Source organism: Xiphophorus couchianus, chromosome 5 (assembly GCF_001444195.1).
Source record: "Xiphophorus couchianus chromosome 5, X_couchianus-1.0, whole genome shotgun sequence".
In the NCBI taxonomy this organism is placed as follows: domain Eukaryota; kingdom Metazoa; phylum Chordata; class Actinopteri; order Cyprinodontiformes; family Poeciliidae; genus Xiphophorus; species Xiphophorus couchianus.
Genome location: NC_040232.1, coordinates 1600527 through 1622789, shown reverse-complemented (window position 1 = coordinate 1622789; position 22263 = coordinate 1600527). Strand labels below are relative to the sequence as shown.

General features: G+C 43.9%; 1 protein-coding gene and 1 long non-coding RNA gene across 4 annotated transcripts; one reads left to right on the top strand and one right to left on the bottom strand.

The window, feature by feature from the left end:
* Positions 1-1651: 1651 nt before the first annotated feature.
* On the bottom strand, positions 1652-17631 carry LOC114144303 (neuronal membrane glycoprotein M6-a-like). Its single transcript, XM_028016981.1, has 7 exons — positions 17429-17631; positions 9107-9299; positions 8452-8608; positions 7479-7632; positions 6247-6323; positions 6091-6156; positions 1652-4809 (listed from the first exon to the last, which is right to left on the bottom strand). Exons 1-7 carry the CDS (start codon positions 17463-17465, stop codon positions 4657-4659), a joined length of 837 nt encoding a protein of 278 aa, XP_027872782.1. The 5' UTR covers positions 17466-17631; the 3' UTR covers positions 1652-4656.
* Positions 17632-19128: 1497 nt separating this feature from the next.
* Positions 19129-22236, top strand: LOC114144310 (uncharacterized). Of its 3 annotated transcripts, none has more exons than XR_003595460.1 (3): positions 19129-20556; positions 20638-21404; positions 21761-22236. It is a non-coding gene; the product is annotated as an uncharacterized LOC114144310 (long non-coding RNA). The 3 variants fall into 3 exon arrangements; XR_003595461.1 differs by having other exon boundaries at positions 19129-20768; positions 21202-21404; XR_003595459.1 differs by having other exon boundaries at positions 19129-21404.
* Positions 22237-22263: the final 27 nt, after the last annotated feature.

Genomic DNA, 22263 nt, shown 5'->3' with positions numbered 1-22263 from the left:
TCCATGTTCAGCAGGACAGGATCAGATCTGGACATGGAGACGGAAATGAGAGGATGACGCGCTGCTCACAGCCTCAGCCTGGAAACAAACGACCCAATCGGTTCTGGACCGATTGGTTCTGGACCTCAGCAGTTGCACAAGGCCTCCTGTTGCTAGGCAACATGGGATGGACAACCTCAGCTGACTCATCTGAAGCAAATTAAACAGGAAACACGTCAGACTGAAACACTAACTGCGTTTCCATTAACTATAGAACTGCGCAAAGTGAAATTACCTAAATAAATTCACAATTTTTAAAAAAACACCTTCCATTTTTCTACAGAAACTTTTTCTGTTGGGATCAAAACACTTTTTTCATGTCACAGGCGTCACATGGCCCACATCCCAGATGTTACTACTGGCAGAAACACCAAAGAAGAGGACAGGAAGTGGTGGCAACAAGTGATGGCTTGTTTTTGGTTTTTTGGACTCTGACAGCGTCACACTTCATAAAAAACTGTTTGCTATTCTAATGTGTTGAATCCACTGCTCTTATGTAAAATGGCCGGCACTGTGTAAGTAGCCACTTCAAAGTAGGCGGGGCTTGTTGCTAACTCAATCGTTAGCAAGCTAAATATTTAAGTCAGAATAAAATATGTAGAGTGAAAATTAAATATTTAGTTTGGAATTTATAAGTGCTGAAAAAACGAACATTCACATTTTCACTATGCCAGGCTAAATAAAACAAGTTTTTACTGTTAATTTTTTACAGTGTAACTGTACACACGGCGCCAGATTTGCAGCCGTTGCAATGAAAACGTAGCCGATCTGAGGCGGGTCTCAGCTGGGCGTGAGCGCAGCCTGCAGGCTGAGGAAGAGGAGGAGGAGGATGTGAGCAGGGAGGAAGCACGATGACGGATGGCCAGAGCAATACATCACACCACATCTGCAAATCCGCTTTATTAGGAGAAACGATACAGAACACCATAATCATATCACTTAAGACTTGCAATCAAAGTTTCATGCAGTTGGATGTTGGAGGGAAGGGTTTCTGGTTCACGTCTCGGCTGAGTCAAACTGCTACCGTATATTGCTCTGGTGGTAAACAACTGAGCAAGCAAGCGAGCTTAGCAACACCATAAGCAACAGGAACAGCAATACTGCACACTGAGCAGTGGAAAGAAAACAGGAAACAGCAGAACAGCGCCAGTGGAAAAGAAACTTTTTTTCGTTCATTTTAATCTTTAAAATGATGACCATTGAATGCATAACCATGCCACAAACAACAACTAGATTCACTGTCTTTTTTATGTAGAATAAGATTATCTTCATTATGAATTCATTCGGTTTCATCATTAATTCTTCAGGTTATAACCAATGCAAGACTATACACAGGCCCCGGCGCGGGGGGCGCAATGCACTTACACATCGAGAGAGAGAGGGAGAGGGGCGAGAGAGGGAGCGGGGCGAGAGAGGGAGGGGGGAGAGAGAGGGTGCGGGGAGAGAGAGGGAGCGGGGAGAGAGAGAAACAGAGAGAGAGAGAAAGAGAGAAAGAGAGAGAGAGAGAAAGAGAGAGAGAGAGAAAGAGAGAGAGAGAGAAAGAGAGAGAGAGAGAAAGAGAGAGAGAGAAAGAGAGAGAGAGAAAGAGAGAGAGCTCACAATGGTCAATAAGTGCACAAAAACTATTTTTTCTTTAATCTGAGGTTAAAAACATCGACCATCTGACATCCATTGTCAGGCAATGAAATGATAAAATACTGTTACTGTAAAACTAGACCCTTAAAAATACTGACTGCTGCAACCGAGGTTCACCTGGACTGGGCCGAGTCTGCAGGAGTCCGACTCCGGCTGCGTCCACACCACCGGTTCCGGTTCCGACCCAAACACGGAGCCCGGCGCCGGCTCGGCCCAGCCGGGTCGCCGACGATCCCTGGATCAGAATGATGGACATCAAATTTGCTCTGAAAGCTTTTTATTTGTTTTTTGGTCTGTGTGATCCTGAGATGGTTGAGCCGGACCGGACCGAGCCAGGCCCGGTTCTGTGTGAGCGCAGCTTTCTGCAGAGCGGAGGCCCAGGACATTGGGACTGGGCCGCCTCCTCCAGACTCTGGGCCGACAGGAAGTGGACCTCCCGGCCGCCGGCCTCCACCGTCTCACATAAACGTTTATCTTTGTACAGAGTTGATGCAGGAGCGGCGCTTCGCACCGAAACGCACAGAAACAATAAGAAAATCACATCTTTCTAATTAAATAGCTTCACATTTAAAAAGTTTCAAAGTTGATCATAAAATAGTGAGATGTCATCAGTGAAAAGTAAAAGAGAACTATGGCTCAGAGTGACGGTGGTGTGTGTGTGTAGGTGTGTGTGTGTGTGTGTCTGACCAAATCAAACTGACGTCGTCACCTTCCTCTTTCTGAAGACAAAATGAAAATGCAAAGGCCGCATGCAAACTCGCAGCAAGCTTCGAAACGAGGTGCAGACGAGAGATTCAAACATCGAAACAGTAAAAAACAAAATGCAGCAACTTCAGGAACAAGAACCAAACCGGGAAAATACCGGGACGATCAAAAACAGCAGGAAGTACAAACGCTGTGAACTTGTTTCACTAAATGTTAGTCCTCCATGCCACCAGAGGGAGCCGGCCACCAGATCATCTGCAACCAGACACCAGATGTACAGCGGAAAGTTGCAGGAGTAAAGAAAAGCTGTGTTGTCCTGTATGTATTTATAATACTGCAGAACAGCAGATTTACATCATGTTCAGACTCCCCCTGGTGGCCTGGAGGACCAGCGTTTAGTAGAGCAAGTTTTAGGGTTTTATACTTGCTGTTTTTGCTAATTATAACATTTGACCTTTTGCTTCTGTTTCCTGTGTGTGCAGAGTTTTTCTGTTTCATTTCTTATTTTGTTTTGGAGTCGTTTAAGTGCTTGCAGCTCGTTTCGTCGCACATTTGCCCAATCAGAAACCAATCTGGCTCATCTCTACTGGCAGACAGAGACTCATCACCGTCCCGACGCAAACGAACCCGAAACAGCCTCAAAAACACAAAACCAAATTCTTCTATCTAGTCTGAGGAGCTGAAAACGCTGCATCTCACAGAGACTGAGCGGCTCTCTGGACAAATTTAATGCGAGAAGTTGATTTAAAAGTCAAAATCTCAAACATCTGATTCTATGTGAAGCTTCGCGAAGCAGCCGGCTGGTCCCACATCATCCAGATTACAGCTCTCCAGCTCTGAAGCACCTGAGGAGATTATGTAAGACACCAAAGAAGTTGTAAAACCACAAAAAGCCGCAGTAGAGCAAATCATTCCTGAACACGCAGCTTATTCACTGTTTCATCGCCCCGCAGCGCCCCCTGGATGTTCTGGGATCCTGCAGAAACTGCCGGTTGGGCCTCGGATCGTCTCCAGCTGATGTGCTTACTGTTCGTATCGGTGGTTTTCTAACTTACTGAGGACATTTGGTCACATTCGGGCTGGTTGAGAACAGAAGAAACCGTGACAACAGAAAGAAGCAGAGTGTGTGTGTGTGTGGGCGTGTGTGTGTGTGTGCAGAACCACTGAAATACAGACTCATTACATGAACATGTGACATAAACCCTATTCCCAGCTGACCCCTGACCTCCCACTTAAATACCCTCAGTGCTAAAATTACACATAAATAATCAAAAATCCCCCAAAAGTGATAAAATCATGAGGAAAACAGACGGATGAGAACAGGACAAAAAGACTTTGTGCTGCTAAGATGTGCTGTCTCTAAAGACAACAGGGGAAACGGGGCGGGGAGGGGCGCCAGCTTCAGTGGAGGTTTTTAAAATCCTTTTATTTGCCGTTTGCTCAATGGTTTCACTAAATGAAGCAACAATTTTGGATCTGGATCTTTGTCGTCGTCATTTTGCTGGTTTTCGATTAGAAGGTTCAAGAATTTAAGGAGCAACCAGTGAAGCTGGACTTCAGGGGAACCGGACGGTGGGGGCAACGGGTTGGGGAGGGGAAGTTGGCAAAGCAACCCATTTGCACCCAGGAGGCACAAATTTACTGAGGGACCTTTTTCTCTGCAACACCGCCATCATAGTGTGGTGAGAGGACACGACACGGCATGACACCACCGAACGACACTGCCTGCACAACACCGACCATTCAGTCACATCTACATGTCTGTGTGTGTGTGTGTGTGTGTGTGTGTGTGTGTGTGTGTGGGTGCTGCAGGTTAAAGGAAGGGGGCTTGTATTTACTGAGGAGCTCGTAGACACCAGACTCATCCCCGTGTCTGCCGGGATCCTCGGCTTCAGCACAAACTTTGCGCTCCGGCTCTTTGGGTCGCAGGTTCTGGTTTGTTTTGCTGGTTTCTGTAAATCTTGTGCTGTAAGAATGTGTTCTGCCGTTCAGGCCGCTATACGTTGGGACCTTTAGAAGGTTCGGCTGATTTTATTCGTTCAAGGTCAAAGGTTAAAGGTTCTGCTCAGGACAAACAGAAGCACCGGAGCCAATGATCTGCAGACATGAGGATGATGACGGTGTCGGAGTTCTCATCTTTTCTTTCTGTGTTTTTCTCCTGTCTGATGGATTTATGCTGTCCTCAGGCTTGTATCAGCCGCTGTGTGTGTGTGTGTGTGTGTGAGTGTGTGTGTGTGTCTGACAGGTAAGTGTGTGTTGTTTCCGGTGGCTCTGGGTTTATGTGTAGGCATTGAGGCGTTCTTTGGAGCGCGTGGAGTGGATGTCATGCAGCTCCTGCTCCTCCTTCGACTTTATGTCTTCGTACTTCTGCATCCGGCTGGCGTCCTTCAGGTAGCCCCAGTTAGCGGCCAGCGCCATCAGGAAGTGGACCTGAGGGACGGACACAGAGACATCCAGATTAACGAATCATTCCCACCAGCTCTGTTCAGTCCGCTTTGACCCGACTCCAGTCCATCTGACTAGTCAAAGTCCGGTTCAGTTGGTGAAGTTTGAACTATAATCGACCTCTGACCTCTGGTCCTCCAGGTCTGGGTTCGGTTTGAATGTGAACGCCAAGCAGACCAGAGACCACTATAAAAGCAGGAAATGGACTACAGCGCAGGGCATTCTGGGTAAATACAACCAAAGCTAACATGCTAGCCTAGCGTTGCAGCAGAAATGGCTCCTGGTCTTCAGCCAAAGACTAAACAGAAATCCTCCAACACTAAAATCTGACGCCTCCATCTTGTTTCCATCTGGTGAAGAAGGAAGTTGCTCTCAGTGTCTTCAGAGGTTTTTGTGTGGTTTCCTTCCGTGGTTCTTGGTGCAGCGCCCCCACAGGCCAGGAGGGGAACAGGTTGGTTTGACTCAGAACCACAACAGCTGGAGGTGGAGCAGATGATGGAGTTCTGGTTCCAGTAGAACCGGGTCTACCGGATCATCAGGAGGGAAAATAAAAGGAAAACAAGAAAGTTCGTGAATCTTTGGTGAAAATGCAGAAGCTCCAACGGAAAATTGTCTTCCACATATCGAACAGAAACCCAGACACGTTTCATTGAGCTCATCCTGGGGGAACACGGGTTTCTCCAGGCCCAAACAGCTTCTTGTTTCCTCCACTGAGTTCTGGATCTGCACTGCCTTAACTCTCCACCGTGAGTCCAGACGAAGCTTCTCTGCCCGTCCAGCCACCGCATGGAGGAAGTTTATTTCACCAGACTGTATCTGGACCCACATCCTGTTGAATATAGACGCTGCTGGGAGGTAAAACCAGAAACGGCATGGTGCTCCGGGACGGCCGGTGCGCCAGAGTGGCCATAAGTCTCTCCATCTGTACTGGTTTGTACTGGTCCTGCAGGGCGTGGGCTGGTATGTTCCTCTAGCAGCCATTGAATGGCAGGTAGGCGTCCAACATGGACCGGGTCTCCAGTCCATCACAGGGAAACACAGAGAACCTGATGACAGACGACCAGAACATGCAGAACGACCTGAGCAAACAGCCAAACCTTCCATGCTACCAACTACACCGCTGCAGCTCCAGCTCATAGAAACTACGTTCACAGCCTCAGAGTTTGGATCCAATGAGTTTCGAAGCAAATGGCCGATAGTAACTTTGGATCTGCAGAACCCAGTTGGGTTTCTCAGCCAATCAGATCAGAGTATGTTTGTTCTCACCATGGCGATGACGGCGGCTCCGGCTCCCGCCAGCGCACACACGAACAGATGGAAGGTCAGGTCCAGCTGTAACAGAAAACCAGAGTCAGATCGGATCCACAGCGTCTCACGTCCGGTTCGGTCTGGTCCGGTCCGGTCCGGTTCGGTGCTGCTCACCTCGTTGGAGTCGCACATGTTCAGGAACTTCTCAGAGCCCATGCACACCTTCCTCTCCTCCGAGATGGTCACTGCTCCTGAAAGCAAAATACCAAAAACATCACCAACAATAATCCTCACACGACCTGGAGCAGCTACTGGGGGCCCGGTACGGGAGGGGCCCGGTACGACCCGGCTCTTCCTGTCAGTCACAGACTGGTCTCATCATGGGAACAGTGTTTCTGTCTGCAGTTGCGAATGTTGAGCAGCAGGTGGCAGCATTACTAGAGTTGCTGCTTATTGTGGACGAGCAGCAGAACAACATGGAGGACGGAGCAGAGATTACATCATATGAAACAAAGCCGGACCACCGCAACTGGGCTGGAGATACCAGAACCAGAACCAGGAGTCAGTACTTCTGTCTACTGATCAATGGATGGATCAACATATCACTGATCAGTTTTCAATAGTTTTTTAAATTGACGTTCTGTTCCTCTAACCCAAATCTAGACATACACACCCAGATACACACACACACACGCCGATACACACACATACACACACCCACACACAGATACATACACACACACTCTGACAGTTTGCTATGAAAACATCGACCTCTTGAGCTGCTGCTGCTGTCTGAAGAAATGCATCAAAAACAGCCAATCAGAGCCCGGAGGAGGGGCTTAGTGCTGAAAATCACCTTATGTACTCGCTGCTAAATGTGCTAATAGTGAGGAATAGGAAAGCTGTTTATCCACCATCAACTGTGCCTATGCTAAACTAGCCTTAGCATTCACAGCATGCTATTCTAGCTGCAGCACAGCAGAGAGTATCACCACATGAGTTTGTGATTGACAGCGCTAAGTCCCGCCTCCAGACTCTGATGGGCTGTTTGCAGTTAGCACTGAGAGAGCGCGACTGTTTCATAACAAAGTGTTTCAGCATGGTGAAGTTTCAACAAATATGTAAAAAATATTTATGATAAATTACAAACTGCAGCTTTAAAGACCCAAAAAATGAATTTAGTAAAGAAAATGTCTGAGTGGAAGTGGCCAATATTTTAAATATTCAAAGTAAAACACAACAATCATAAGTGACTGGATGTAGCGTGAAGCGCTTTGGGTTTTCTGGGCTGGATAAGGAGCTCTAGTTCCAGGTAGTTCCAAGTAATTCCAGGTAGTTCCAGGTAGAGGTGGAGGTAGAGACAGAGGTAAGTGTAGCTCTGGGTTGGCGGTTCTGGTTCTACTCACCAAACTGGCGCAGGTCCAGGCAGAGGTTGGCTCCCTCCACGGAGGTGGCGTTCTTACACATGGACCAGACGTTGTAGTACATGAAGACCGGGAGGCTGGTGAACGCCGTGACGCCGAGCCACACCAGGAAGAACAGGTAGGCCAGAACCATGAGCTGCCAGACAGAAGCAGTCGAGTCAGAGAGACAGAAGAAACCAGACGGAGCATCTTCACCGCGGGAACAGACAGCCAGACTTCAGCCGGGATTTTAGCTGGTGCAGCTTTTAAACGTGTTGTAAATCTTTAATTACTTTAACCTAAAGCACAGACATTAACAGCATGTAGCTTTTATAAAATATATATTTTTTTACATTTTCAGCATTTCATGACAGTTTGTTATGAGATAATCTATGAAAAAAATAAGTTGCTCTGCCTTCTCCCAGTGCTAACTAGAAACAACCAATCAAAGCCAGGAGGCAGCTTTCAGCGCTGTCAATCATGATTTCTTATGGCGCTGCTCATTCCTCTGTTTTCTGCTATGCTCCAGCTGCCATGAATGCTAAGGCTAGTTAGCATAGCCAATGTTTACAGCGGATAAACGGCTTCCCTGTAACAGTGAGTTGTTTCTCCACATTTAGCACATTCAGCAGTGAGCACACGAGTCTGATTGACAGCAATAAGCCCCTCCTCCTGGCTCTGATTGGTTGTTTTTGGTGCAGCTCAGGGAAGAGGTGGAGATGATCGATGTTTTCACAGATTATCTGTCTCATAACAAACTGTTACCACATGTTGACAGTTTTAACAAATATGGAAATATTTCTTATAAAAGCTCAGTGCATAAAATTAAACTTCCAGAATCATTTATTTTAGTAAATTAAACTTTAATTTAAAGCAAAGTGGAACCTCCTGAAAGGTTCATGTCAGATTTCTCAGTTTTTTGGGTTTTTTTCTGTTTTATTTCTCTGAAACATCACGAAGTGCCGGGTTTCCTTACGAAAGCAGTCAGGCAGCGTCCGCAGGCGGTGATCTTGAACTCTCCGTAGAGATCCCTGATGGCGCCCGTGGTGAAGAAGCCCTCCACCAGCAGCAGCACTCCAAACACGAAGAAGCCGGCGGCGAGGCCGTAGATGATGTACTTCAGGATGTCGATGCTGAGGAGAGAGCGACACGCCGCTGTTTATCTGAGTCACTGCTGCCCGGACGACGGCGGACATGTTGGGAGGCGTCTGGTCAGGTGATGATTAACACCAGCTGCAGATATTTACAGTAAAAACGAAGCTGCCACGCCCTTAAAGTCCAACATCAGCTTTCATTTCACACTTTGAGCGCATTTAAGCTTTAAAGGATTTTATGAACTGAACACCTGAGCAGGTAAAGAAAATTCACCAAGAGAAAAACAAACATCTTTAATCTCAAAATTTTATCTGAAAATTTGAACTTTAATCTTTGAATTGGAACTTCAATCCCAGAATTCCGACTTTGAATTCAGAATTTTGAGATTTGCGTTAATTTTAGAATTCTGTGAAAAAAGTTAAAACTCTTTTTATTCAGTATCTCATCAATCAGAGCAAACTGGAGGAACTGTTGTCAGCGCCAGGCGGACAGGAAGTTGAATTCTGGGTAAAAACGTAGCCGAGGTCCAGACTCACATGGTGAAGACGTCCAGCACGTCTCCGGGAGCTCGGATCACCTCGAAGTAGTTCTGCAGGATGGTGACGGTGCCGCTCAGAGCCTCGTGGCCACACCCACAAAACAAGGCCACGCCCATGTAGAGCAAGATGGTGGCGATGAGCGACGCCCAGGGCAGACTGCCCACGCATCGCTCGCAGCACTCCTTACAGCCTGGAGACACAACGGCTTCATCAGCATCATCATTACTCTCATCATCACCTTCATCATTGTCACCCTTATCAGTTCATCAGACTGGATCAGAACCCGATCAGAACCAGCAGACTGGGTCCAGAGAACTAAAACACTTCTATCGAGAATTTTTACTCCAGTCTGAGTTGCTGCCCCACACAAGACGCCACCCTGGGCCGTTGCCCACTGTGTAAATGTTCCAGTTTATGTAAAAGTCATCAGGAAATCAGTTGAATGAACTGGAAGTTTAACTGGGCCGTAACAAACAGAACCAGGCTGATTCTTCAGAACTGGATCACTGAACTGAACTGATTTCTGTCTCATGGATTTTGTGATGAACCCAAATAAAAACCGTTTCAGTCTCTGTAGATTTACCGACCATCTGAGGATGGAAGTCCCATTCTCTCAGTAGAACTAGACAGAAATGAGGCGCAGCATGCCGAGGTGAGTGAACCTTCAGCGGTGCAGACAGAGAGTCTGCATGAAGCAGATAATGCTCTCTTTCTGGATGTTTTCCTCCTGATGGTCCAGTAGACCTGGTTCTATTGGTACCAAAACATTTAACATGTCCAGCTGCTGTGGTTGTGAGTCAAACCAACCTGTTCCCCTCTTGGCCTGTGGGGGCGCTGCACCAAGAACCACTGAAAGAAACCACACAAAAACCTCTGAAGACACTGAGAGCAACTTCCTTCTTCACCAGATGGAAACAAGATGGAGGCGTCAGATTTTAGTGTTGGAGGATTTCTGTTTAGTCTTTGGCTGAAGGTCAGGAGCCATTTCTGCTTTTGGTGGTGAGAGATGAAACCATGGATCATCACCGTTTATCATCACCAACTGAAAGGAAAGTCAAGTTTCTGTGTTGGTCTGCTCCTGTCTGGAGCCGGTCTGTCTCCGTGAGGGCGGGACGTTTAGGCCTGCTGCTCCTGACTGACGGGACGCTCAGCCAATCACGTCTCAGCTGTGTCAGTAGGAGTCTAAGCCCCGCCCACAGGTTGCATCACAAAAGACTCATGATTTCAATTCACAAGTTCACACACACATGAGCGCGGCGTGTGTGTGTGTCATTGTGCTGCTCGGGTTTAATTGACCGTCTTGTTACCATGCCAACAGGGGCGTGGCAGCAGCCCGCTGACCCACTTTGCCTGTAGCGTTGTCATGGCAACAGGGCAGCTCGGCTCCCAGCCTCATGATGCTCGTCCTCCATTTTCACGGCTCCCTCCCCACCTGCCTCCTGCTCCCCCTCCCCTCCCCAAACCGAGGCGGTAACGGAGGAACAAAAATGGCCGTCGGGCCCAGCAGGAAGGAACTGAGTCCATTTAATAAAGAGCTAAATGCTAAATCTGTCTCCATGTTCACATTCATGAGTCACAGAGGCAGATGGACGAGAGAGAGAGGAGGAGACTGGGAGAGAGTGTGTGTGTGTGTGTGTGTGTGTGTGTGGTGGGGGAGGGAGGCTGTGCTGCTTGTTCATGTTCTGCAGATAAACATGTTTCTGTGTATTTGAGCATGTATGTGCCTCTGATCTGTGTGTGTGTAGGGGTGTGTGTGTGTGTGTGTGTGTGTGAGGTGCAGCCATGTTCTAATCCTCGTCATGCATCCATGTTTGGACGCAGCGCTGCAAAGACCCAATGACCCGGTGGAAACTGGGCCAGGCTGCAGCTCTGGCTCAAGGCGGAGCCGCCGCGGCGGGATGCAGCTCTGCTGGGGGCCGCTGTGGGGGCCGGGGCCCTCAGGGGCCCTCAGGTGGGCTCAGAGTCACCAGGGGTACCAGTTCTGAAAAAGGTTCTGCTCTGGATGTTCAGAATCCATCTGAGCAAAAACCGTTCAATTAAACTTCATCACTGAGTTTTAATCCAACTAAAAATAAAGAATAAAGGAAATAATTTCCAAACAGTGAAGAGGTTCTGTTATGATGCCAGTGAAACCAGTGAAACCAGTAAAACTGTCTAATTAAATCAGTTTCTTCCAAATAAAATATTTTTTTGTTGTTTCTTAACTATTTTTTTCAGTGTTTTATGTTAAACTATTGACTGTAATTGTTGTCATGTAATGTTTCCATGACCCATTTTGGTTCTGGTACCGTTAGAACCCAGTTACCTCTTAATAAAGTTTCTGCATTTCAAATTCAGGAGGAGTTTGATAACGTTGTTCTGACCCAGATGCAATAATGAGGAAAAATATTCAGCTTTGCAGATGATGTGTTAATGTAAATATTTTTTGTTTTTTGCATGTTTTCCTGTTGATCCTTAATAACATGTTAATAACCTAAATCATTTCTATCAGATTATTACAGCGTTGTTAGCATCATTTTTTAGTTCACTTTCTGTGTCATTTCTGATATGAAATGTTTCATTTCTGATTTCTGGTTCTGATCCGTTTGAGGTCGTGGTTCAGAACCCGGTTCGTTCCCAGCAGCAGGTTTTGGTCGTTGACCTGAAGGTGTCAGAAATGGTTTCCAGTCAGACCAGCAGAGAAACTTCCACTGGTTCCTCCACGGCTCAGCAGAACTGTTCAAAGTGAGGCGCGGGGGCCGTTTATGGCCCTCTGAATGAGTTTTTCGGCCCTCCACTGTAAATCTAGAATGCAGCAGATTGGGAAGAAGCTGCATGAAAACAAAATGAACTACAGCAACCAACTCTGACTTTAAACAGTCAGAGAAAAACTGATTTCTTCATATTTATTTTCTTTTGGGACATTTTCACAGACTAATAAAATCTTTAAATAGAAAATTAATTTTGATTTAATAACCAAGCATTTTTGGGATCTCATCGTTGGAACAAAAAGTCACTGCACACACTTGGGCGCCCCCTGTTGGTTGTTACAGAGACGGCTTTTCAGAATAAAACATGACAATAAAGTCAAAATATTACAAGAATAAAGTCATAATTTTACCAGTCTAGGATGGCACATTAGGGAAATAAAATAGTGATTTTATGAGTTTCTCTATTTCAAATACAAATTAACGTTAGAAATGTTGAGCGTCTTGTGAAGCCACTCTTTGGTTCATAAGAAAATAAAACTTTATGTTTTAATACATCTTATCATCAGCAGCAACACTGAGCTGCTTACACGGAAACAACTTTCTTCTGAAATTTTTGTGTTTTTATTCCTCTAATATTTTGATTAGATTTTTTTGTAATCTGATGATTTTTGCCGTCGTGGTAAAACGTTTTTACGTTCTGCTTCAATCAGTTTTACTGTTTCATCTGGTTCTCTGTGCATTTAAAATAATTTTGAAATGATGCTGAAATCAACCCCAGCTAATGAGAAACCCTAACATTTGATGATCTGGGATTAATCTGCTTCCTCCGAACCAGAACCAGAACCAGAACAATCAGAGGAACCCAGTGGGACCAGTTTCCAGCTTCAACAGCTGTGAAGAAGTTTTAGCTCCTGACAGATTCCAGTGTTTATTTTAATCCTCAAACAGATTTTAATACGAGATAATCTGAGTAAATATGGAAAAAATTCAAATCAAGAATTGATTTATTAAATAACCTCATACCTGGTTACCAGTCAGCTGTTTCTGGTTCTTCTGCGAATCTTTTCATCAGTAAATAACGCCATGCAAACATTAACATGAATTTATTTTTGACTGTAATTCTGTTGTTTTGACCAGATTTTTGCTGTAACTCTTCAACCTGTGTGGCAGCAGAAAGTTATGAGCGTTGAGTTTTATGACGGAGCGTAATGAGAACAGCCAGGCATCATCTGGAGGTCAAAGTTCAATGATGAGAGGAAGATTTTCAGCGCTCTGCTCCACCGACCACCAAGCGGCTTGCTGGATGGGACTGTAACTTTGGTTTTATGGCAGGTTGCTGGAAATCCCATTAATGATGCTGCTTTTTTCTGATTCATGAATATAAAACTCAATAAATGAAATAAAATACATTTCTGTTTTATTGCAAAACTGAGAATATTTCATTTATTCAAAAACCTACAAGCTTAAGAGTTTGTTTCCTTTTCATCTGAATTAATTAATCAGTTTTACTAAAATATCCTTCAGTTAAAAACACCTGAAATATTACACCTCATAAGCTAAAAAATTAAATAATATTTATTTTATAATATTTATTTTATGCTTAATTTATATTTCAAAATATCTAAATTCTGATATTTTTATGCTCTTTTCCTTTAAAACATGATAAATATTATTGTGTAATATTCCTGCTCTGACTACAGCCCAGGAATATTTCTGCCATCAAGCTTCTCAGCTGCATATTTTCGGCTCATAAACGACAGGAAACGAACCCGTCCAACATGCAGCTTGTTTGGTTCAGTCCTGAGATCCGGGCCAGATGGACCCGTCTGTCCGGTTCTGATGGGATGATGCAGCAGAAAGCTGCAGGTTTAAAGCTAGACGGAGAACATGGACCACTCCCTCCTTCAGAGAGGCAGCGCAGCGAGACGCCGCGGCGATGATGATGATGATGATGATGATGATGTCATCCTCAGACTGAGCTTGGAGCGACTCCATCAAACAGAGGAGAATCGCTGCCAGAACCGGGAGGCTGAGGGTCGGCAGTGTGTGTGTGTGTGTGTGTGTGTGTGTGTGTGTGTGTACAGGTTTTTACATCCTTATGGGAACCTGCTTCTGTCTACATTGTGGGGTTTTGGGGACCATTGCTCCTTGTGGGGACATTTTCTTGGTCCCTATGAGGGAAATTGTTGTTTGTGGGTTAGTGGTTAGATATGTGATGGTTAGGTTTAGGGTAAAGGTTAAGGATAAGGGTTAGGATTATGGTAAGAGTTAGGCTGCAGAAATGAATGGAAATCAATGTGAAGTCCCCACAAGTAATGAAAACACGACTGTATGTGTGTGTGTGTGTGTGTGTGTGTGTGTGTGTGTGTGTGTGTGTGTGTGTGTGTGTGTGTGTGTGGGTGTGTGTGTGTTGAAGTAGATCTCTCTGTGGGCCCGTCGGCCCGGCTCAGTCGATTTGTATCGACCCGCTCCGCTGCTCCTCTAAGCTCCTTTCTATTAGTGGTCATAATAATGAAATGGATATGAGTCCAGTATCAGTTACATGTCTGCTGTTGGATTCTCTCAGATAAATGAAGTGCCCAGTGTTCCCAGTGTTCCCAGTGTCCACCAGGTTCCTGTAAAACATTTTACTATAAAATCTGCTGGTTTTTCTCCAGTGTGACAGGTTCCAACCCAAACTGGAAGACAAAGTCTCACAAACCTTCTAGCTTCAGTCTGAAGATCAAACAGGAAGTAGATCTGAGGACACTTCCTGTCTGCTGCTGGTTTTACTGGTGTTTTCCCAGTAACTTCTAGTTTCTGTTCCTGATTCGTTCCTCTGATTAAATCTGAATAGTTCAGAACTTCCTGGGAGTAACTTTGAGGTTCTGGTTCAGAACCTGTTCTGACCCGCTGGGCCCACAGGGGTCCAACAGAACCTTCTGAACGGTTCGGTTCTCACTCGGCGTTTCTCCTTCCGGATCTTTGGACCTTTTTGTTCCGTCTGATTTAGCTTCTAATTACAAAACCAGAAATAATTAGACTTATTTTATAAACATGATCAGAGTTATTTAAATACTTTATAACAGGCAGCATCATTTCAGCTGTTCTTATTTTATATGTATTTATTATTTATTGCAGTTTTTTCTGCTTCGTTTCTCTTTCTGCAGGTGAAGAAGCAGAAACACGATGTTATCTTATTTCTCTCTGTCCTTCTGTGCTTTAAACCTTTTCCCTGCCTTCCTCCAAACAACTGAAATAATATCATTTCTAATAAAGTTTTATATATTTCTATATTCATATCAAGTGGAGAACCAGTGAAATCACGCAGCTGTGACACGTTTAGGCTCAGAGATTTCAACATAGATGCTGTTTCTGTTGCCATGGTGACGCGTTGTCGCCTCCTGATAGTTGGGCAACCAAACGTCCTGGTTGCTGATGTTTGAAAGGTTTATATATTATTATTATTATTATTTATAATGATTTAAAGTCTGACTAGATGTTCTGCCGTCACTCAGTCCAACCAGCTGCTGGTTCGACACTTTTAGGACGTTATGATTAAAATGTCTGTTAAATGACAAACATCCATCTTCTGTTCACCCTTCTGGTGGTGGTCACCACCAGAAGGTCACCAGTCTGTCGCAGGGCAACACAGAGACATACAGGACAAACAACTATACACACACACCTAGGGAGAATTTAAAGAGACCAATTAACCTGACAGTCATGTTTTTGGACTGTGGGAGGAAGCCGGAGTACCTGGAGAGAACCCACGCATGCACAGGGAGACTCCGTGCAGAAAGACCCCAGCCGGGAATTGAACCCAGGACCTTCTTGCTGCAAGGCAACAGTGCTACCAACTGCGCCACTGTGCAGCCTTAAATGACAAACATTATGTTAAAATAAGAGTTTTATTATTTAGTCTAAGCTTGGTTGGTTCTTTATGGTCATTTAGGAAAACATGAACAAACTATTTCTCCTGATTCTGTAAACAAAGCAGAAATACATGAAAACCTTAAAAATTAAACTGATTTTAATTAATTTATATTAATGATTAGGATAATAATCTTTTTGGCTTTAGCCTGTGATTAATTTTAAAGTTTCTTAATATTGTAATCACTCTTAAAGTTCATAACATAAAAACGTTTTTCCTGTTAGTTTCATTTTTTTAAATGTTACCAATTCTATTTTTTCCCAAATAAAAACTGACGTGTGTCCGTATATTATCAGTTTTAAAATAAATGCATATCTAACCTTAACCAGCTGTATGAAGTGCAATAACTAATGAGGGATGACGTCAGAGATGGACAGTCCAGTTTCCTGCCTTATTCCTGAGCTAAAGAGGTCAGAGGTCAGGCTGGATCCTGCGGGCAGGATGAGCAGAAGGAGGAACCTGGAAAGTCCTGGGATGAAGAACGATGTTTGTGTGGACGCTGCTCTCTGATTGGCTGGAGCGGATCCTTCCAGAAAAAGCTCAGAAACCGACCAATCACACCCCAGAAGACCGACCGCTGCGAGTCTCCATAGATACAGAGATAATAAAGATAAATACGGATCCATCAGCAGAAACGTTCATGTTCCGACTGAACGTCTCTGTTGTTGATGATTCATGTGGGAGTTTAATGATGAAGGAGCGATGAAGATGAGGGACACGCCCATTTTCAACACTGACGACAACAACAGCCATTCAAACCAATTCATGACTTTAAAAAGAGGAACATGAATGTTTTAGGTCTAATATTGATCTGGAATATGAAATCAAACTTAAATGTTTTAAAAATGTGAAAATGGAGGATCGGGAGAAAATAAAGATTCAGAGCCAGAAAAGGAGGAGGAGGCAGCAGGACGCAGAGCCTCGGCCTCCGAGGAAGAGATGGAGAAAATGGAGGGAAAGGGTGAGGAGGGGAGAGGAAGAGGCGTTCAGACAGGCGTGAAGCGCCAACAATGGAGGCGAACAAAGAAAATCCCAACGGAGGCATCAATCACTGCCCCATTTACCCCCCCGCTCATTTTTACTCTTTATTTCACGCTTTTGCCCCGAGCCCTCCCTCTTTCTACCCCTTTGCTCCCCCGAGCCACTCCCACCTCCTCCATCCATCCGTCCATCCATCCATCCATCCATCCGTCCATCCGTCCATCCGTCCGTCCGTCCATCCATCCGTCCATCCATCCATCCGTCCATCCGTCCGTCCATCCGTCCGTCCGTCCATCCATCCGTCCATCCATCCATCCATCCATCCGTCCATCCGTCCATCCATCCATCCGTCCATCCATCCATCCGTCCATCCATCCATCCGTCCGTCCATCCATCTGTCCGTCCATCTGTCTGTCCAGCCTCCAGAACAGCCCAAACAATCTGCTCATTTATGCATCCATTCATGGAGGCGCGCTGGAAAAAGCTCCTCCGATCCAGAATGGATCAGCAGCCGACATGCAGACGGCGTCATTAACATTCACAGCAATCTCCCGTTTCTGCTCAGAACCACGACGAGGAAAAGCGTTTCTGAACACCGAGGCGGGAAAGCAGGAATAAGCAGAAACATGCAGATTTTCCTGCCGCCCTCCGCTCACACAAAGGATCCCTGATGAGCAGAACGACGGCAAAACCAACCTGAGGAGACCGAGAGCACAAACGCTTCGTCCTTCCTACCTTTCTGGCTCTGGGATTCATCCATGTTTTCCTCCATCGTTGCAGGTTACACTCCCTTTGTCTGGGTTTCGTGTGAAGCTGTGTGTGAAGCCTCTTGCTAGCGCTCAGCACAGAGTGCGTGTGTGTGTATGTGGGAGGCAGAGTGTGTGTGAGAGCCTGTTTTCCCTCCCTGCAGATGATGGAGGCTAAGGGAAGTCCCTGTTTCGACGCTCTGCTCTCTCTCGCCTTCTCCAGCATCCTATCACCGCTTCTGTCCTCAGATTCATTCTCTAAGCAGATTTTTAAATCTGCAGCCATGAATTTTATGTCCAAAAATACATTTTAAATGATAGAAAAAGTCAAAAAACACAACCCACTAATCTGACCAAGTCTTTATTCCATCCTTTCTGAACATCCGGATGTAAAAATGCAGCTTGCTTCATATTTTTAATTTTCATTTACATAAAACAAAATGTCCACATTTTTCCTGACAGCCTCCAGAAAACAGCAGCTGGCTCGATGGTCACACAGGAACCGAAACAAACATACAGGATCCCCCCTGCAGTCGGTGGTTCGATTCCAGCTGATGAGGAGCCAACAGAGATGAGACTGAAGGATCTGAATCTCCTTTCACTTGGTGTCTGAAAGCCTAAAGTGGATTTTGTTTTTCAGTTTGGTGCGGTTTGCTCTCACTTTGTGCTTTTATAAGCAGATTATAATTTAATAACAAAGCCAGGCGGATGATGATCTTTGCTCCTATTGGACAGAAATTTGATACAAAATCAATTGGAAGATAAAGACGGATGTCTACAGTGGCAGTGAAGCAACTTTGTAACAAACCATTCTGAAATATTTTAGAAAATGTTTTGATCCTGATGCTAACCGCAAACAGCTTCAGTTACGATCAAACCTCAGCTCCTCTTCCTCATCTTCGCTGCCTTCTGGTTTAACACGTTTGGTTCATATTCAGATCGTTGAACGTCACTTATTGACTAAAATTCACTAATCTTTCTGGGCGGAGTTAGCGTGCTAGCACCTAGCATAGCTATTTCATTTACCTGATGTTGCAGCATCAACATTCATTTAACAATATTTTATTACATTTATAGAATATTTTTACTGTGTTGTTTTCTATGTGAAATAAATGTTTCTCAGATAAAGCGCACTGTTACAACTAATAATGTAACAGTGCGCACTAAACGTAGCCTTAAGCAAAGTGCAATCATATGAATCTTAAAAATAATAATAATTTAATAAACAAGGACAAATGTTGTCCTTAGTTCACCAAGGAGCTTTTTACCACCTTGGCACCAGAGACTGTAGAGGTCAGTTCTAGGTAACCCTTGAACCCTTGAACTGACCCTAACCCTAACGGCTCTGCTTCTTCAGTGGAAGATGTGTTGGTCCAAGATGGACGCTTCTTACTCTTTGGGGCGAAGCATCAGGGAGTCATTTCTCACGATGGCGGACAACAGAATGAATCAAGTCCACCTCTCTGCAGCAAACAGGAAGGGCGGGACGGACCGCTGTCAGTCTCAGACCTTATTTGGAAATGGGACCGTTGCACTCCGGAAGTGAAGGGGGCGCTATTTCCTATATTATCCATTTCTCCCGTTTTTATTTTCTTTTGAAATCTGTGATATATTTTCATCTTTAGGAAGGATTTTCACTCTCAGCATGTTTTTGAACTTCTCTCTTTAATTTACTTCAGTGCAGCTCACAGTTTTTAAATTCTGTGGCTTTCTGTGAACTTCTAAATCTGCTGCTTAGTGGCATCTTTTCAGGTCTGATACTGCCTCTAGTGGCGTGGGGTGGTAACACCACTAACAAAATCACATTGCTAAATGAGAATACCACCAAGTCTTTATTATTTATTATTAATTCTGGCATTACTGGCACCGTAAAAAATAAGTTCTCTAATAAAAGACCATAATTTTTTATTTTCTGAATGTTGTAGAGCTAATTAAATGACCTAATTACAAGACCTTAATTATAAGCAAGGTCTTGTTTATAATGTATAAATAATACCTTTATACATTATAAATAATATCTATATATCTCCATCAATTATAGGAGGAATAAAAGGTAAAAGGAGACATGAAAAGCAACATAATAATACTATTTACAATGTACACATAAGAAGCTTAATTGAGCAAAAGTCAATAACAAACAAATGAATTAGGTTCACAGAATAACGAATCTGGTTGATATAACCAGGGTTGGTAAACAGATACCTGTACAAATTCACCTTTTTATTTTTACCATGTATATTATTCTGAGACGTTTTGTTGGTAGAGTCTCATACAGCATTTAATCTATCATGGTGGAAATTTTCCTTCAACTCTAAAGTCATCAAATAAAACACATTCATAGAATCACAATATCAACAATTTGTGCAACGAGTAAAACACTTAGCATGCTAAAGATAAATGTTATAATTTAGTCTGGTTAAGAATAATTGTTGCACTGTCAATAAATGATGCCTTCATGAGCTCAGCGGTTCAAACTGATGAATACAGGATGGATGCTCTCTGCCATTGAAAGTTTTCTTAAAAGATTGTCAGTTGTTCTGCAGTTCTTGTGACCAAACCAGATGAAAAGTTAAAACACAACATTGTCTTGTACACAACCTCTAGTTTAACCCCAAGATCTCTGGATCTCCTCAAAAGGCAGAGTCTCTGAGAACAGTTCTTAGAAACACAGCCACTGCTTTCAGTAAAGTTGAGCTGACTGTCCAGGAATCATCCAAAGTATTTAAAATTAGCCACAGTTTCAAAGGTTCTGACCAGAACTCGGTTCTGTTAAAGCCCGGATCCATGGAACCTGTTCAAATCCTGCAATCAGGGCGGATCAGCGGACGGTTGGCGCCCTCTTCTGGTTGATATAAGGTCTTACAATATTGTGACTGTTAATAAATAAATGGCCGCTGGGGGCGCTAGACCATCCTATGATCCGCTGTGTTCTCCAGCTCATCCGGGTTTAAATCATATTTCTGACCCTATATTCTATATTTTAATATTTCTCATAACAGACAGAAGTTAACCAGGTTTCAGTTAAAGATTTCTGGCAAGGCAAGAGTTGAAGATGACCGAGAAATACCAGAGATTCTGCAGAACCGGACCGGGTTGAGGTTCTAAAGAACAATCCAGGTGAGACATGAATCAGAGAATATTTGATCTGTTTTCTCTATGCTGTCATTCCGAACCAGATTCTGCTCGTTTGGACCTCAGACGGAACCATTTCCTGGTCGGTTCCGTTCAGTTTCGGACTTCTCTGCGTCCTGCGAGTCGTTCTCAACATTTCCCTTCCTGTGAGTTTGGTTCTGGGTTTCCGTTTGGACCTTCAGGTTCTTCTGGTCCAGGTGAAACTCACCGGCTGCAGTTTTCTTCTTCTTGATCATCTCTGAACGTCGCAGCGTTTGGCAAACACCACTGCCCCCTCATGGCTGTTGTGTGAATTAATACCTGAATCTAGAAATAGAAGACATAGATTCTGCCATAAATTCAAATTTTACAAATATTGCTGTAATCTCATTCGTGACGATAAAAAACAAAATCCTTCTATTGCTGACTAATTATCAGGTCTTATAAGTTTTTATTATTTCAGTTAATAACCATCAATAAAGAAGTTAATTGTGCTGTAATAATAATTAACTCCGTTCTGCTTTTTTAGACCAATTTGGGACAAAAAATCACCCAGGAATAAATCTGACCAAATGCTAAACCGATCAGAAACATTTTATGATTCACGAAGATGAAAATGTTGGTTTGAATCTGGCAGCATTTATGTTACAGATCGGGATGTTTATGACGCTGCGTACGGAGTTATGAGTTTTTCCAGCTGCAGTTTTGCCTCGTTGTGCATTTTGGCTCCTCTGGTCTGAAAACAGATTGTCTGGAGAGAGGAGCAGAAACTCCTGGCCCAGTTCGGATCGGACTGACTGGCGCCGAGGACCAAGGGGATGGAAATGGGTCGATGGGACTCGGCCTAGTCAAAGGTTTGTGATGCGGTTTTCAGTTACTAGGAAGATTCTCCGCACCGTCTGGCTGTCAGTTTGAGACGAGTGAATAAATGTTTTAGTTTATGACGTGAATCTGATTCATCTGATATAAATATAATAAAAACTTCAAAAAGAAAAATGACTTATTGTTTTCAATTAAAGATCATTAATTGATTATTGACTTTAAGGCTGAGCAAAGCTCAGCGTGATTATTATTCCTCACTGATGAATAAGTGCAAATAATTCTCCTGTAAATAATTTATGATCAAATAAATGTCTTCTTGCCCTCCTGACCGGCGGTCAGATATTAAAGTGACATGTTGATGATGTTTACTTTATTTTCCTCATTCCAGCTTTTTGGAAACCTGGTGAACCGAACGACTATCAGCAACTCAGAAACTGGGTCAGAAAACGGCTGAATCTGAGGAGCTGCTGAAACGATTCAAACTGGAGAACGATGAAGCATCGAGTTCTTCCAGAACCCGAAGAACGTCTGAGGCTGTTGGAAATAAATAGATCAAAATGAAATAAATCCTGTCCGTCTTTCTGTTAATGCAAAGATGAGTAAATAATCTGAGTCTCAGCAGCTGTAATTTAATATTCCTATAATCTGTCTTCTGTTTTTATTTCCATTCTGTGTTTCTGCATCTGAAGCTTCAAATATTGAAGGACAGATTGTGAACTTGTTGTTTTTGGATGTTTCACAGATGCAGCATTACTGCGTGACATTAATATGTTCATAACCTCATTATGCTGTGATGTTTCAGTTTAATGAAACTGAAGCTCAAAGAGAAATAAAACGTTTTGATTTCTTTAGTTTCAGTGAAAATGTCGACCTGATGTTTTTATTATTGTC

Bases quoted from the DNA above. Each gene is read 5' to 3' on its own strand.
- LOC114144303 (XM_028016981.1), bottom strand. From the start codon at position 17,465: ATGGAGGAAAACATGGATGAATCCCAGAGCCAGAAAG. The intron at 8,609-9,106 runs GTGAGTCTGGAC...CTCTCTCCTCAG, and splicing joins GTGCTGGACGTCTTCACCAT to CATCGACATCCTGAAGTACA. The intron at 6,157-6,246 runs GTGAGCAGCACC...TTTCTGTTACAG, and splicing joins ACATGTGCGACTCCAACGAG to CTGGACCTGACCTTCCATCT.